This window comes from Geotrypetes seraphini, chromosome 1 (genome assembly GCF_902459505.1).
Source record: "Geotrypetes seraphini chromosome 1, aGeoSer1.1, whole genome shotgun sequence".
In the NCBI taxonomy this organism is placed as follows: Eukaryota; Metazoa; Chordata; class Amphibia; order Gymnophiona; family Dermophiidae; genus Geotrypetes; species Geotrypetes seraphini.
Window position 1 is genome coordinate 491,576,579 of NC_047084.1, and position 16,127 is coordinate 491,592,705.

At 44.2% G+C, this 16,127-nt stretch overlaps 1 protein-coding gene across 1 annotated transcript in view; it reads left to right on the forward strand.

Moving 5' to 3' along the window:
- The first annotated feature begins 458 nt into the window (after positions 1-458).
- The window catches only part of OSTF1 (osteoclast stimulating factor 1), a 59,981-nt gene continuing 44,312 nt past the window's right edge, over positions 459-16,127 (forward strand). Inside the window, exons 1-2 of the mRNA XM_033926848.1 lie at positions 459-607; positions 8,999-9,145. Of these exons, the coding sequence (XP_033782739.1) occupies positions 9,112-9,145 (34 nt within the window). The 5' untranslated portion in view covers positions 459-607; positions 8,999-9,111. The remainder of the gene's footprint in view (positions 608-8,998; positions 9,146-16,127) is intronic.

Sequence of the window (16,127 nt, forward strand, 5' to 3'; positions counted from 1 at the left end):
TTTTTTTAAGCCCATTTTATTTTTTGCATTTTAAACTTGCACATGTTGGGAAAAGCTCGGAATAAAAGGCAGAAACACTTTTCTTTCACAAGATTGGACATCCTTTGCAGAGGTGGGGATGGGGTGCGCTGGGAGGAGAGCAGAGAAAGTCTTTCCGAGCGCCTGAGTCTCCCGGTGCTGCTTCCCGCCTCGAGGAGCTCAGCGGAGCCAAACTGAGCCCTTGAAGGCCTGTCCCACCTCCTTGAAGGCCTGTCCCCCCCTTGAAGGTCTGCACCCCCCCCCCGAAGGCCTGCACCCCCCCGAAGGCCTGTCCTCCCCCCCTTGTAGGCCTGTCCCCCCCCTTGAAGGCCTGCCTGCCTGTCCCCCCCCCGAAGGTCTCTGTTTGTTACTTCCCTTCTTTCAGCGCGGGTTTTGTTCGCTTTCCCTTAGTTTGTCCTTTTCGCCTCCCACTCCGGTTTCTGCTTCTCATTCTGTCCCCAGCAGGTCCCTCCTCCTGCAGGCAGTACGGGAAGGGTGTGTCGGCTCTCTCTGCTCCAGTCCAGGAAGCTCGGCCACCCGCCCATGCCTGCCTGCTCGGGAGAGGGGGGAGAGCAGCTGTGAGGCTAAGGTAAGCGGGGCCTTTTCTATCCTCTTGTTTATTTGCAGGTGGTCCCTTCCCCTCTCTCCTTCAGCATCGGAATGGCTGCAGAGAGTGACAGTCTCAGCGGCGTTATTTCTTTTTTGTATTTCTCCCGCCTCCCGCGATAGACCTCTTTAATAGCCACCCCCAGATGCAATTTCATGCTGTCAAGCGGAGAAGCTGCTCCGAGTCCCCCCCCCTCCCCCAACGCACACTTTTTCCCAAAGGGGTGCTGCTATGTTGGTTGTCCGAGCTCTCCGGAAATAGGTAAAATCCGGATCCTCCGGCGCTGTCATTGCTACCTTGCATGCGATCTACGGGACCTGCGCAAACTTGTTTGCAGGGCTGTTCTGTCAGACCTGCAGCTTTTTTGCTTTGACTAGGCAGACTTGTCTCTGCTTTTTCCATTGCTCAGATCCGAGGGGGGTAGAGAGAGAGAGATCACTTCCGGATCCAATAGATCTCACTTGACCTATTTTTCACTCGGCAAGAGAAGCCTGCAAGATTACGCACCAGTACCGCCGCGGTATCTCCTCGGGGGTGATGCGCTCGTTCTGCTCGCATCCTCCCTGACCATGCTTGAGCAATGACTCACTCAAGCGATCGGTCCAGGTGCTGGAGGAGATAACAGATCGGGACGATCCACCAATCTGTGGATCCAATTTAAGATGGTATTGCTTGGATCTGGTTTCAGTTGATTGCTTTCCTTTCCCCCTTATTTTGGCAGAATGGGCTCTGATTGTTTTTTTACCTTTTTTTTTTCTATACTCTTTCCTCCCCGCATCAGAAAAACGACCGTGTGAGAGGTGTTTTTTTTTGTTTGTTTGTTTTTAACTCTTTTGTGTTTGACATGCTTGTTAACCACTAGTGTGTGTTTTCCTTTCTCTTCCACACCAGGAAAGGTTCCTTGGGAGAGGTTTATAGTTTTCATTCTTGAGTCCAGAGGTTCAGCTTTCATTGGTCAAATCATAATATAAGCCTCCACTCGTTACTTTTTTCTCTCTCCCCCAAGAACAGATTTTGCTTCCTACTATGACACTTTGGTAAAAATGCTGAGTGGGATGATTATTCCCTTATCTTACAGACAGCAAGCAAGCAGCCCCTAAGAGGATGGAGTTGTATGTAGCCCATCCTAAGTTGATACCTTTATTTCACTCTTAGTTCTGGGTCTTTTTTCTTTTATTCTCCCCCAGCTACCTCACAGCATAACAAGAAAACAGAAAAAAAGTGGGCCTTAAGATTTCCCCACTGTAGAGTTGAGATGTGAAGCCTTGGGGGCAGGAACTCACATTTATCCCTGTTCTCCCTCTCCTCTCACTGCTTGCCAGGTCTGCTGCTGAGCTGTCCAGCCTCCCAATCAGGACAGCTCTGCTAGGAGTGGAGGATGTGGGAGAAGGAAGGGAAGATGGTAACTCCCAGCCACATAGTGGATTCTGAGAGGGCACTATCTCATTCTTCAAAGGTGCTTCAGGAAGAGAATCACCTGTTTATCTATGTGCATTGTGGCAGAATACCTAAAGACCTCATTACCATGCATTTTAATATACTGTGCACTCATGTAGTCTGCAGATTAGCTCCTGTGTTGAACCCTTTTCTGCATTCTGTCCCCCATTAATGTGTGCATACAGCTCATGGTAACAGCATGCTTCTGATTTCAATAGTTTTCTGCATCGGCCCCTGAGGCAGCCACAAGGTGACGCCACCTTGCCCATCACCTTAAATGAGCCTTGCGAGGCACACACTATCTCAAAAGAATGCAGGAGAGGCATAAGGCATGAGTTCCTCCTTTCCCCTATCTCTCTGACCTCTCTCTTGCCAATTTGGGCAAGTAGAAAGGGGAAGATTCTACTGGTCCAGCAAGAGGGGTCAAGAGATGAGTGACAGCGAGGGGAACCCAAGTTGGTACCGTGGGTAAATAGAGGAGAGGCTAGTATCTTGGAGTCAGGAAATACTTGTACCAGAGAGGTAAAAATTTGAGCTGGCCCTCCTACCTCTGTGCTGCCCTTTAGCAACCCCCTCTTTTTAACTCTGGCCAAGAAGTGGCTGAGGAATATTATTCCCTCAGGAGCAGCAGAATCTAAAGGTCATGAGGAAAGAGGTCAGATTTTTGGTACCATGTCCTGTTGGATCAGGGTGGGAGTCATGGGCAGCTCCTCTCCCTCTTTCCCGAGCCTTTAGAAGGGGGTTTATGGGGACTGAAGATTCTGAAGAGAAAGTTAGTAGGGCCCCTCAGTGTCTAAAAGACACCTAGAGTCAAGGGAGGTGTCCTTGCTCAAGAGGTAGAAAAGGATGAGCTTACTGAAGACCTAGAGGTGGATAGTGCCATACCCCACCACCATGACTAGTCAGTATCAGTACTCAAAAAGCCTTTCAACCTTAATAAGGGGGAGGAGAAGGATCCTACTTGGGTTCAGAGCTGGAAAGTTTCCTGTCTTGGGGTGGGCACCAGTTCTTAGAGATGCATATATGGAGGGGAAAAAGAGATTGAGGTTGAGGAAGGAAGGCCAGGATTGAGTATGGAGCTCTCTGGCCTTTTGACCTCTACCTCTGCTATGATATGATGAGTCTAAAAATGATGTAATGAAGACGACTTTAGGGCTTGTGAGAGGGGGAATCCATCTGCAGAGGGCTGCCCCCATGCACCTCCTTGGAACCTTAAAAATGGGCACTGAGTAGGTCAGTTATGGGGCAGTGCTGGTGCATGCTTGAAATTTCATTAGGCAGACCAATTCTGTACTCTGTGGGACTGATTATATAAATAGTGTCCCAATTGTAGGCAGTGGTAGGGGTCCTACCGCCATCTCACCAGCCATAAAGGACACATGTTTAAAAAAAAATGGTTGTGCTGAACAATACCTACATTGTAGGCGTCTGTCTTGCACCTACAGAGATGCTTACAGATGCCCAAGGCTGGCCTGGGCATGGTTTACACTGGAAGTTGTCTTGGGCGTCCGTGAGCATCCCTATGCATCTCTATAGGCACAATTCAGACGCCTTAAACATAGGCCTGTAAAATGCTGGCCTACATTTAAGGTGTCTATTAGAAAAAAAAGATGTGATTCTCTAAAGGACGCTGATGCATGAGTGACACGCAATTGGCGGCCGCTTCTTAGTCGGCTGCCGAGATCAGTGTCCTTTAGAGCAGGGGTGTCAAAGTCGGTCCTCGAGGGCCGCAATCCAGTCGGGTTTTCAGGATTTCCCCAATGAATATGCATGAGATCTATGTGCACGCACTGCTTTCAATGCATAGTCATTGGGGAAATCCTGAAAACCCGACTGGATTGCGGACCTCGAGGACCGACTTTGACACCTGTGCTTTAGAGAATCAGGTACTTAATGTCAACAGCTGCAGGACAGTCTTCATAGGCTGCTCTTAACTTTAAAGATAATGGATGCTCTATATATTTATTTATTTTTTTTTAAAGAAAACCCATCACACTTCAGAGGCTGCTACTTCTTGGCTTTTGGAGTGGGGCACCAAGATCTTCCTAAATTCACACCCTCGTTGGATCTAGCAAGGTGGTCAGTTTGATCAGCCTGACCCTGCAATCAGGGGCACTGGATGCCCTATCCATGGTATATCTGCAAACTGGAAGTAGTATGTGATTTAGGGGTCCTTTTACAAAGGCGCGGTAGCGGTTTAACGCGTGGAATACCGCGCGTTAAACCGCCTGCCGCGCTAGTACCTAACGCCTCCATTGACGAGGCGTTAGGATTTTAGGCTGCCACGGGGGTTAGCGCGTGATGAAATGTCCGACGTGCTAACCCCCGTGGCGCGCCTTGATAAAAGGAGCCCTTAGTTGTATTGAAGCTCACTGATGTAAGCAGAGCAAAGCAGGTATCTTCTGTCACTGTGCATGTAACTTGCACATGTATTCAATGATGAGAGACTGGATGCAGATTTGGAAGTTGGTGAACTAATCATTTCATGAGATAGTGGTAACACTTGCATCTTCAAATTCTTGGGCAAGGTTCAAGGCTGAAAAGGTCTCATGGCACCTGCTTTCTTGCCCATCCATGGCAAGAAAACAAAGAACCATTGTTTTTTTTTTAATTCTTTGCACAGGCAACTAGTTATGCTGCAGTGTAAAGTCCAGAGTGTGCTTTGCAGCAGAATTCGTGATAGTTTTGTTCTGGCACCATATAGACTTACAAAAGCTGAGGGAGAGCCACTTGAGGTCATTGTCAGATTTGCCTTGACCAGTATCTTTCCAGGGCAGAACCTTATTGGTGAGTCAGCTGGTGGTGACTGTGCTGCTTGTTACGGAGGAGCATTCCTGCACAGACTGACTGCGGGCACAGAGGTACTAGAGGAGCCTGTGACAAGCACCTGGCTTCTCTGCCAAAGTCACAAAAGCTGGTGGGCTGGACCCTTAGAGGTGATCTGGTGTGATTGCACAGAGTAGGATTGGATTGGTTATTTTTAATAAACTGCTATTGACATGAGTATTAGCAGTGTACAATACCAAAAATATATAAATTACAATATGTCATTATAATAAAATAAAATTCAAAACAAAAAAACAGCAATAAAATTAAAATAAGACTTCTTTTTTTTTTTGTAATTCTTTATTGATTTTCAATTTGAATAAAAGTGCAAAAAATTATGCAAACAAATAATACAATGAACAGCACTTTCATCCAATCAAATAATACAATACAAAACTTATCTCCCCCCCTCTCCCACCCTTCCTGGATGTGTGCAAAAACAAATAGGAATTAAAACCTTATACAATCAATCTGATTTGATAAATTCCGTTAAAGGATCCCATGTTGTTTTAAATATTTTATTATGTCCCAACATTTCCGAGTTCATTTTTTCATATCTAAAACACTGACACAAAGATTCCCACCAAAAGGAAAAATTTAGCCTGTCCCAGGCCTTCTAATTCCTGGGGATCATTTGCACGACTATCCCTATCATAATTATAAAAAGTCTGCTTTTATATCTATATAATGGATTTTTAGCTTTCAACGATGTCCCACAAATGACCACATCGTAGGACAACAGAATTGATGTTTCCAGTATCATATTAATTTGTCCTCATATTGAGTTCCAAAAATTGAGTAGCAAGGGACAATAGAACAACAAATGATCCAGTGTCCCTACTTCAAGATGACAATGCCAGCATCGACTAGACTCTGAACCATCCAACTTTTGCAAACTTCTATGTAACAAAAAGAATCAAGTTTGTCTCATAGATGTTGGCGTTGTACATCTCATCCTCCAAGTCCAAATCCATGGCCATCGAGTAGCATAAATTTGCTGCTTTAGCTCAATGCTCCAAATGTCTTTTAGGCTTGTGTTGAGTTTTTTATTCAAATATTCAGATATTAATTTATACCACTTAGTGGCCTGATGCCCTAGCAATTCTGTCTGGAAACATAGGCCCAGTAGGCTATACTAGTTTTTTAAATTACGCCAATCAGGGAACCCTTTCTGAATGGCCTGTTTCAACTGCAACCATTTATAAGCTTGAGACTTTGATATGTCGAATGATTGTTGCAGTTGTAATAAATTTAGCATTTTCCCATTTGAGATCAAATCGTCTAAAGCAGTGGTTCCCAACCCTGTCCTGGAGGAACACCAGGCCAGTCGGGTTTTCAGGATAGCCCTAATGCATATGCATAGCGATTTGCATGCCTGGCACCTCCATTATATGCAGATCTCTCTCATGCATATTCATTAGGGCTATCCTGAAAACCTGACTGGCCTGGCGGTCCTCCAGGACAGGGTTGGGAACCACTGGTCTAAAGTACGTATACCTGCTTGCAGCCAATGTATCTTGGGAGTTTAACCATAGAGATTGACACGTGGATTGTTGTATTGGAGTAGGTGTTAATGTATTCTAGGTGGAAAAAAGAATACTATTATCCTTGTATATTCTAGGCAACTTAATACTCAAGATATGGCTCAGACGTAATGGTGACAAGAGATGACTCTCTAATAACAGCCAGTCCAGAAGACTCTCCATGAGTTCAGGAAGGATCCAATATATACTCTGATGCAAAATGAAGGCTTGATGATATCTATAAAAATCTGGAAAATTTCCCCCCCCCCACCACCATTAATAGTTCATATATGCCCAATATTATCAGTGGTTTATAGATCCATAGTATTGTTGGAACAAAATTATCTTAAGTATCTTCCCAAAAGCAGGCTAAGACAAATCATCACAAAAATGATCAAATAAAGGGCTCCTTTTACTAAAGTGCGCTAGCGTTTTTAGCATGTGCACAAGATTAGCGCGCGCTGTAGCACGCGCTAGCTGAAAAATTACCGCCTGCTCAAAAGGTAGTGGCTAGCGCACAGGGCATTTTAGCATGTGCTATTCTGCGCATTAAGGCCCTAACACACCTTTGTAAAAAGAGCCCAAAGTGTTCCAGAAAGTAGGGCCCTTGAAGGGAAAAGCTCTACCTCTGGTCGATGCAAGTTTGATCTTTTTAAGGCCTGGGTAGCTGGAAGTAGTCCTTTTGAAAGGAGCACAATGATCTTGACAGGGAATATCTAAACAATTTCTTTGATAAATACTCAGGAAATCATAACTTTATTTAGTTCAAGTTTATAAAAAAAAAAAATTTTAAACCGCTTAATCAAATTTCTAAGTGGTGTACAATATAAAATTTACATAAAAACAGATTAAAAGTCAGGGATACTAGATAAAACCAAAACAATTTAATAAAACACATAATATGACAGATGGACTTACTTCAAACAATAGGAAAAAAAGGGAAGAACTACAATCAAAAAAGGAAAATACAATAGGTAAGGGTAAAAAGCAATAAAATTTGTTTGTTTTTTGTCCTTAAAAGGACAGTTATCATCCAAAGGCATCCCGGAACAAAAATGTTCATTCATTCAATTTTCTATACCATGCTCCCGGGGAGCTCAGATGGTTTACATGAATTTATTTAGGTACTCAAAACATTTTTCCCTCTATCCTGATGGGCTCAAAATCTATATAATGCACCTTGGGCAATGCCACACTTTAAATACTATGCATAGCAATTTAAAATTTATATGCTGAGAAAAAAGTAGCTAGTATGAGCCATATAAAACAGGAGTAATGTGGTAGCTATGTACTGCTGACAACCTCCTCTGCTAGGGCAAGAATTGTTTAACTTTTGGCCCTTGCCTAAATCTGGCCCCTTAACATTGTATATAGGGCCTAGGAAGCCATCTGGATGCCGTTACCCCTTTGTCTCAATTTTTCCACCTTTGCAGCCTTAGAAGGCTGTGGTGCATTCTTCATTGTGTTGCAAAGGGACTTGACTTAGAGGCAAATTCTATAAATGGAATCCTGATTGTAGGTGGCGATAGGCGTCATACCACTGTTTAACCAGCCAATCGGGATGCATGTTTTTAAAATAACATCCTCGAGGCAGGTAGCATACATTGTAGGTGTTTTTGTGAACCTAGGGAGATGTGTAAGGCTGCTTAAGCTCGCCCAAGGCTAGGCATGGGAATGGTTTCACCTGGAAGTGGCCTTAGGCGAGCTTAGGTGGCCCTAGGCATCTGAAATGTAGTCCAGCAAAAAAATGGTCTACATTTCAAATAGACGCAGCTGCTAAGCTGATCACGGCAAGGGAATCTCCCTGCCGTGATCAGTTTAGTGGCCGTGTCAGGGAACCCGTTTCCCCCCCCCATGAAGTTGGCCAGCAGGAGGGATGCCCACTTTCTCCTGCTGGAAGCCTCCCCTGAATGTCCACTGCAGGAGGAGTGTCCAATTCCTCCTGTCGTCACCGAGACATCCCTTGGCAGGAGGGATGCCCACTCCTTCCTGCCACCACTTCCGAGGCATACTCCGGCAGAAGGGATGCCACTCCCTCCTGCTGCTGGCCCCATCATCCCCCGAACCCCCTGCACCTTTCTCTGATGACTGGAAAGAGAGATGCCTGCTCCCTCCTGCGGGCAGACCTGCCTCCCCAGAATGGCGGGCCATCCCCTTCCCGGTGCATCCTGGTGCAACTGGAGTCTTAGGTTCCTCTCCCAGTGCATTCAAATTGGCCAGATCTCTTAGGCCACTCCCATGCTGGGGGGGGCCTTTGGGGGTTCCAGCAGGAGGGAGTGGGCATCCCTCCTGCCAGTCAACTTTGCGGGGTGAGAAACAGTTCTACTGTAATTGCTGCGCTTCCACTGCCCAGCAGCTCCCAAACTTGCAGGCATCTAATTGCTACTGCACTGAGACCTGCGTCAATCCCCAAACCAGGCTGGCCCAGAGCACTGACACCCAGCTGCAGCTCAGCTCCCCTTCTCTCCCCAGGGTCAGGAATCAGGAGAAGGCATTGCTAATTTCCTTATTCAAGTCCAGCTGCACCCCTTACTTTTCATCTCCCTTCTTGCCCTTGTTCAGACTTTTTCTTATTTTTTTCCTGCAGTTCTTTCGCAAAAGAAACTCAAAAAGGAAACTTTGACTCAGAAAGGAGCAGAATAAAAAACCCCAAAAAAGATTTTTCTCCATTCCTGCTTCCTGTGACCCAAAGTGAGAAAAATGTCCAAGCCGCCACCTAAACCAGCCAAGCCAGGTAAGGGAAGATTGCATTGGGATGGGGTGGGGGGAGCTGCAGGGACAGGGAGGCTTCCTGATACTGCAGCTCTGCTGGGAAGGGAAGCGGGATTTGTCTGTGGAAGCTTTCATTCCTCCATTATGTCAGAGAATTCATTAACTGCTCTGCTCCATGAAATATATTTACCAATTGATAAGGAGATTAAGGGATCTTTACACAGTTAGATCTTTCTGCTGCATTTCATCTGATGGATCATCAATGGTTACATATTAAACCAAGCAATATCAAATTTGTTGTTCAAGCAAAACTTGCACCGCACTATGCAGAGTTAGAATATCTGCAGCAGTTGGGGCCTAGCAGCAAAGGGTTAAGAAGCAGCTGGGTGTCACTTTGTTGAGGAAATGAAGTATGGGGGGATTTTTTTGCTTGAATGTTCTAATTGTGAGCTGAGAAATTATGCCGTAAAGGAAAAGATTGAGTGGATTGGTGTGTGGAAGGTGAATGAACTGAAACTAATGTGCCTAAAAAATAAAAATCTTGTTGAGAAAAGGAAAGCTCATAGGAGTTGTTAAAGGACAAAGGCTGGAGCCTAAAGCAAAAGAAGAAAACTTCTGCCATCAGCAGAGGAGTGATAATTGCCTGAAGAAGTAACTGAAAAGCAATGCACAGTTTATTTTAAAGCTGTGAGTCAATATTGCCTTACAAGAACTATAGTGTGAATGGCAGATGACTGAGAGCTAGGTGCACTAAAGTCTCCAATCGTCACTAAACCAGTTTGACTGGTTTAACGACCGATCCGATTTGCCGACCCTGTGCACAAAAATGGCTCACCGTGTGGTTTTCTGTGCGGTCCTACATTCTCCGATTTTGGCATGCAAATGAGGTCATTAATATTAAAATCAGGTATCTGATTGATGCCCTAACCTTGCATGCCAGAATCAAATCGGTATTACTGATCCAGAACACCCACTAGACCTGTCGTTAACTGTGTTACCTGCCTGTTTTTTTTCATTTTCTTTCTATGGGCACAGATGTTGTTCTGTAATGTGCCCCCATCCCCCCCACCAATGAATGCCACCCTGAAAACCTCCTCTGCAAGAAGTACCAAACTGACCCCTCCTCTTCCCCAAAAATCAGCAGAAGGGATGCCCACTCCCTCCTGCCACTGTGAACCAACCCCCCATACTGAACCCCTCCACCGTCCCCCCCAACTGACTCCTCCCTCACTCCCCTTCCTAAAAAAAAAAAAATCAGCAGGAGGGATGCCCACTCCCTCCTGCCACTGGATGCCCCCCAACCACCCTTAATCTCTCCTGACTCTCTTTGTACCTCAAAAATAGATGATGGTAGGAGGAATGCTGAGTCCTTCATGCTCACAGGCCCGCCATTCCGAAATGGTGGGCCTTCCCCTTCCTGGTGCATCCTTGGATGCACAGGAAGGGGCCTAAGACCCAGATTGGCTCAGACACCTAAGGCCCCTCCCAGGGGAGGGGCCTTAGGTGTCTGAGCCAATCGGGGCCTTAGGCTCCCTGCGCATTTTTACTGCTTGCCCCTCCCTCCTCACACTTAGCTCCTTGTGCAGATATATAAGCTTAGCACTTAAGAGGTAAGGGGTTGATTCTGTGTACATTGATTTGCAAAGGAACAATGAGGCTAAGGTATTTTTCTCAACTCTATATTTTATAACAGTTTTGCTGTGAAGAAGCATGTTATCTCTGGAGATACAAATTCACAGTTTTTGAGAAATGCAAAATCATATATCCGTGATCATATCTTCTAGATAGAAAAAATTGTCCGTGACATGATGAATGGATTAATGGAATTTATTTACCCAAAAATGTACACCCCTTTTTTTATGAAACCATAGTATATTTTTTAGTGCCGGCCTCAGTAGTCACAGCTCTGATGCTTATAGGAAGTCTATGAGCGTTGGAGCTGTACTGCTGCGGCTGATGCTAAAACACGTTACGGTTTTGTAAAAGGTGGGGTTAAACATTGCATGAATATACAGCCTCATACTACATAATTAAAAACTAATCCTTGTTTAATGAGAAATAACTTTTGGACTATAATGTATCTTAAATAGAATACTATCTTTAGATTTTTCCTCAAAAAAGCATTTTATTTTAAAAAATCTAATTTAAATTTTAAAAATCTGATTTTTTTTATCCACCCTGATCTAAAGAACAAATATACCCTCCTTATACTAAGCCGCGGTAGAATTCCTATGAGCTTCAGAGCATGTAGTGATCCGAGCCACAGTAGAAATTCTACTGTGGATTAGTAAAAGGGGAAAACCAAAAAACCCCCAAAAAAACTCTGTGGAGTGACGATGTTCCCAAATGGACTTTATTTGAAAGTATCAAAGTTCCAAAGGTACACTAAAATCATCCACATAAAATAATTCCATCCACATAAAAGTAAATCATCCACATAAGAGCCTTAAAGGACCTAGTCCGCTAGGGATACAGGACCCAACACGGTCCGCGTTTCGACAAAAAGTCTTCTTCAGGGGTCCCTGGGGGTCCTATAAAGGTGTGTACGTGGGAGACAATTGTGTGGTGAACCAGAAGTGAGACACTGCTTGCTCACTTCCGGTTCACCACACAATTGTTTCCCACGTACACACCTTTATAGGACCCCCAGGGACCCCTGAAGAAGACTTTTTGTTGAAACGTGGACCGTGTTGGGTCCTGTATCCCTAGCGGACTAGGTCCTTTAAGGCTCTTATGTGGATGATTTACTTTTATGTGGATGGAATTATTTTATGTGGATGATTTTAGTGTACCTTTGGAACTTTGATACTTTCAAATAAAGTCCATTTAGGAACATCGTCACTCCACAGAGTTTTTTTGGTTTTCTCTGGATTTTCTTCTTAGTAAAAGGGGGCCATATTTTATAAGAAATCGGTCTTGCAAGGTTGCTGAGATCCTTTTCCTCTATATAATATTTATAATAGTTTAGTAAGTAGTTGGCTCTGAAAAATAATTACCCAAACTTAAAATTTATGTATACCTAAGAATAGAAGCCAAATCTATAACAGGGAGCCTTAATTAGGGCTTTGTTATATAAAGAAAAGTAGGTGCGTACTCATGCAACTGGCTGAAAATATACATTAAAATGTGATCACTTATATCCGCCTAATGCAGGGATGTCAAAGTCCTTCCTCGAGGGCCGCAATCCAGTCGGGTTTTCAGGATTTCCCCCAATGAATATGCATGAGATCTATTAGCATACAATGAAAGCAGTGCATGCAAATAGATCTCATGCATATTCATTGGGGAAATCCTGGATTGCGGCCCTCGAGGAGGGACTTTGACACCCCTGGCCCAAGGCATTGGAAGAACAATTGTGACAATTTATGGTGGCATTGAGTCTGCCCATTTAGGAAGTATGAAAATATACTTGAAGACAGGGGCCTTATGATCCTAAAAGGAAAAGTAAGTTGGAGTTATTGGATCATTATGGGCCTCTTTTATTAAACAAAATAGTGCAAGTCAGCTCAGCAAATGCACTGAAAACTATAGGGTTGTAAAGGGTTTTGGTGTATTTTACGTGTGGCTTCATAAAAGAGGCCCTATGTATTAAATGATTCTTGAGAGAATTTTTTGAAATTTTTTATCTGGTTTATTGTGTTTGGTTGTTATTTTATCTGGTATGGTTTTGTATTTACCTTAATGTGTTTCCAATGTTTAGAAATATATGTGTACGAAGTTTTAAGACATCAATAATTAAAACATGAGCACAACTTCTCATCCTCCCATCCCCCCAGCTATTCCCCTACTCACTCACTCACTCACTCTACTTGATTAACCAAGCAAGTAACATAGAATCCCCTGCATGCCGAGGCTCTTATAGTCCCCCTGAGTCTATAATAAAATGTTTTAAACTAATATTGGATAATGTATACAGTATACACATCTACTGTCAAGTACATCCTATGCAAACAATGTGCATGCTTTTACGCTGGTTGATTTATTTTAAAAGGTGATTTAAGCACATAAGTGGCTACTTATGCACGTGGAGGGGCATAATCGAAAGGAACGTCAAAGTCCGTTTTCGTCTAAGTAGCAAGTCGTCCAAAGTAAAGAACAGCGTAAGACACATTTTCGAAAAATACATTCAAATTTTTTCAAAAATTGTCTAACTATACGTCCTGCCGATCTGATTGTCCAAGCCACTAAATCGTCCATTTTTATACCACATTTTCGTCCAAGTCAAAAACGCCTAGAACAAGCCCTGTTGGACGTGGGAGGGGTCTGCAAAGTGATGGACTGAACATCCAGACATGGCACCTAAATAGTGGGGTACCTTACAGGGCACTGCTGTGAACTTTACAAAAAGGGTACCATGTCTCACTACAGCTCCCTTATAGGTGATGGTGAGCCCCCCAACCACCTCCAGAAACCCCTAGACCCACTTATCTACCACCCCAATAGCCCTTATGGCTGCAGGAGCCACTTATATGCCAGTACAAAAGGGTTTTGGGGGTGTATAGGCGAGTGCACATGTTTCAATATCAATGTAGTGATTACAGGGACTTATGGGCATGGGTCCTCCTCTCCATGGGTCCCTAACCCACCCCCAAGACAACTTAAGCTGCCTCTGTGCAGGTCGACTAGGCTGCCAGGTGATGATGGTCTGGAGGCTGAATTTTAAAGGTGTGATTATGATTTTTATGGGGTTGGGGGAGGGGGTCGGTGATCACTGGGGTAGTGTATGTGGGTCTGTAGTTTGTGTCTGCAGTGCTTATCTGGTGACTTTAGGTGGGTTTTTGTGACTTAGACCATGTTTTAAATGATCTAAGTCACAACGTCCAAGTACCGTCTATGCTGTGCTGTATGACATGCAGTACGACTAAATCTAAGCCTGCCCACGTCCCACCCAAATCCTGCCCTCGACACTCCTCCTGAAATGCCCCATTTAGCTATGGTTGTTTAGTGGCACTGTAAAGGCCTAGGTTGTTTTTAAATACGTCCAAAACCCGGTTTTATTATCGGCACTTGGACGTTTTTGACTGATGATCGTCCAAGTGCCGACATAGGCCGGTTTTTGGACGTTTTTCTCTTTCGATTATGAACCCCTTACTGACTGGATATTTATTTATTTTTTAATTTTTTAAAATTATTTTAAACAATTTACAAGTTACACCACTTGTTAATGAAATACAGTGCAAAAATATATGTATATATATTAAAGGAATTAATTTTTGAAGATCAAGAAAAATGCACTTCCTCTGACTACTATAATACCAGTGGGGGAGAATCATAATAAAGGTAATGGGAGAACCTTTTATACATCAAGATTAATAAAAAGAAGATAGCAAAAACGGATAACTCGGGCTGTATCCTTTTCTTATCATTCATTTAGTAGTGTCAATTGTTGTTATCTTCTTGAGGTCCAGGAAAGACCTCAGATGTTCTGGTTGAAAAAAGACATACCTCAGTCCCAGATATTTACCCCCTCTTGAGTTCCTATGAGTGTCGGGAGCAGCACGGGCCATTCAGCCTGGCTCTCTGTGCTAAAAACCGCTAGCGCGGTTTCGTAGAAGAGGGGGTTAGTCACACATTTACAAAGATATGCAAAGAGGTAACTGGCACCTAGCTTCTTTGTTACCTCTTTTATTACTAGAAACTTCTGTCTTGAGTAGATTTAGTAACGTCAGGGGATAGCCTAGAGAATGACGCGGGGAAAACTTCTGTCCCCCGTCACCGGACCACCGTCCCCTTCACCGCCTCATCCACTCCCCTTCACCGTCCCATCCCCGTTGCATTCACCCTTCCCTCTCGCCACCTCAGCGCCCTTCAGCGGCCCGAGAATCTCCCTCACCTTTGCGGCGCTTTAATAAAGAAACTTACTGAAGCCGGCGGAGACTGCCTGCCTGTGTCTGCAGTCGTGTGTGTGTGTTGGCAGTTGCTTCTCCTCTGACGCAATTGGAAGTTGCGTCAGAGTAGAAGCTTCCGCCCACACTCACGCGACTGCAGGCAGGCAGGCTTTGCCGGCTTCAGTAAATTTCTTTACTAAAGCGCCGCGAAGGTAAGGGGGAGGGAGGGATGGAGATAGATTTGGCCGTAGGTAGGAAGGGGGCCGAGCGTGATCGGTGACTGCGTGCCTTCCCTCCCTTAACTGCGGGGACAAGGCCATTCACCGCTCCACGGGACGTTGGATGGCCTTGTCCCCATGCCCGCAGTGAGCACTTTCCCCCCCCCCACCATTTTGGCGGGTTACCTGCGGCTACCTGCGGCTAGCCTCAGGTAACGGCCACCGTGTCATTCTTTAGTGTAGCCATAACCTCTGACCACAATAGAGAGAAGTAGAATTTTAAAAATATATCCTCATAATTGAGTTCAAGTCCTGTTCAAAGACAAAGTTGACTACTAAGGTTGCTCTTTCTTTAACTTGAGAGATGGATTCCTCCAAAATTTCTGTTATGTTAAGAAAATCCTTTTCTGATTGTATTGCAGTGTTGGTGTCTTTAAACTAGGTTTCACCTTATAGGAGTACCCCCATAGTGTTCATGCCACAAATTTCATTTTTAAATAGCTGGCTTTAAAGTATTGGTCCTCCTTCCACTCCTTTCATTCAAGATTTCATCAAACCCATTAGAGCTGCAGTTATAGAATTCTCTTCTGATCTAGGCATAGCTCCTATAACATGTGCATTCAGCTCTGCACTGTTTTTATCCTTCCTACCTCTCTCTGAATAATTCTAAGTACTTCATTGTGTGTAGGTGGAATTTGATCTTCAGCCCATGTGATGACATTTTTTTCTGGGAATGTTATACTCTTATAACCCTTCTTTTTATTTCCCACCTTACCAATGGCATAGCTAGGACTTAATAGGCCCTGGGCAGAAAAACTGAGATGGGTCCCCTATGACATCATCTGAAGGTAGGGGTTGGAGCGAGATGAGACACCCTGTCAGAGCTCTAGTAAATGTTAGTGCTATCTTTAAAATTAATATTATTATGAAAACAAAAATAGAAAGAAGCCTTGGAAAA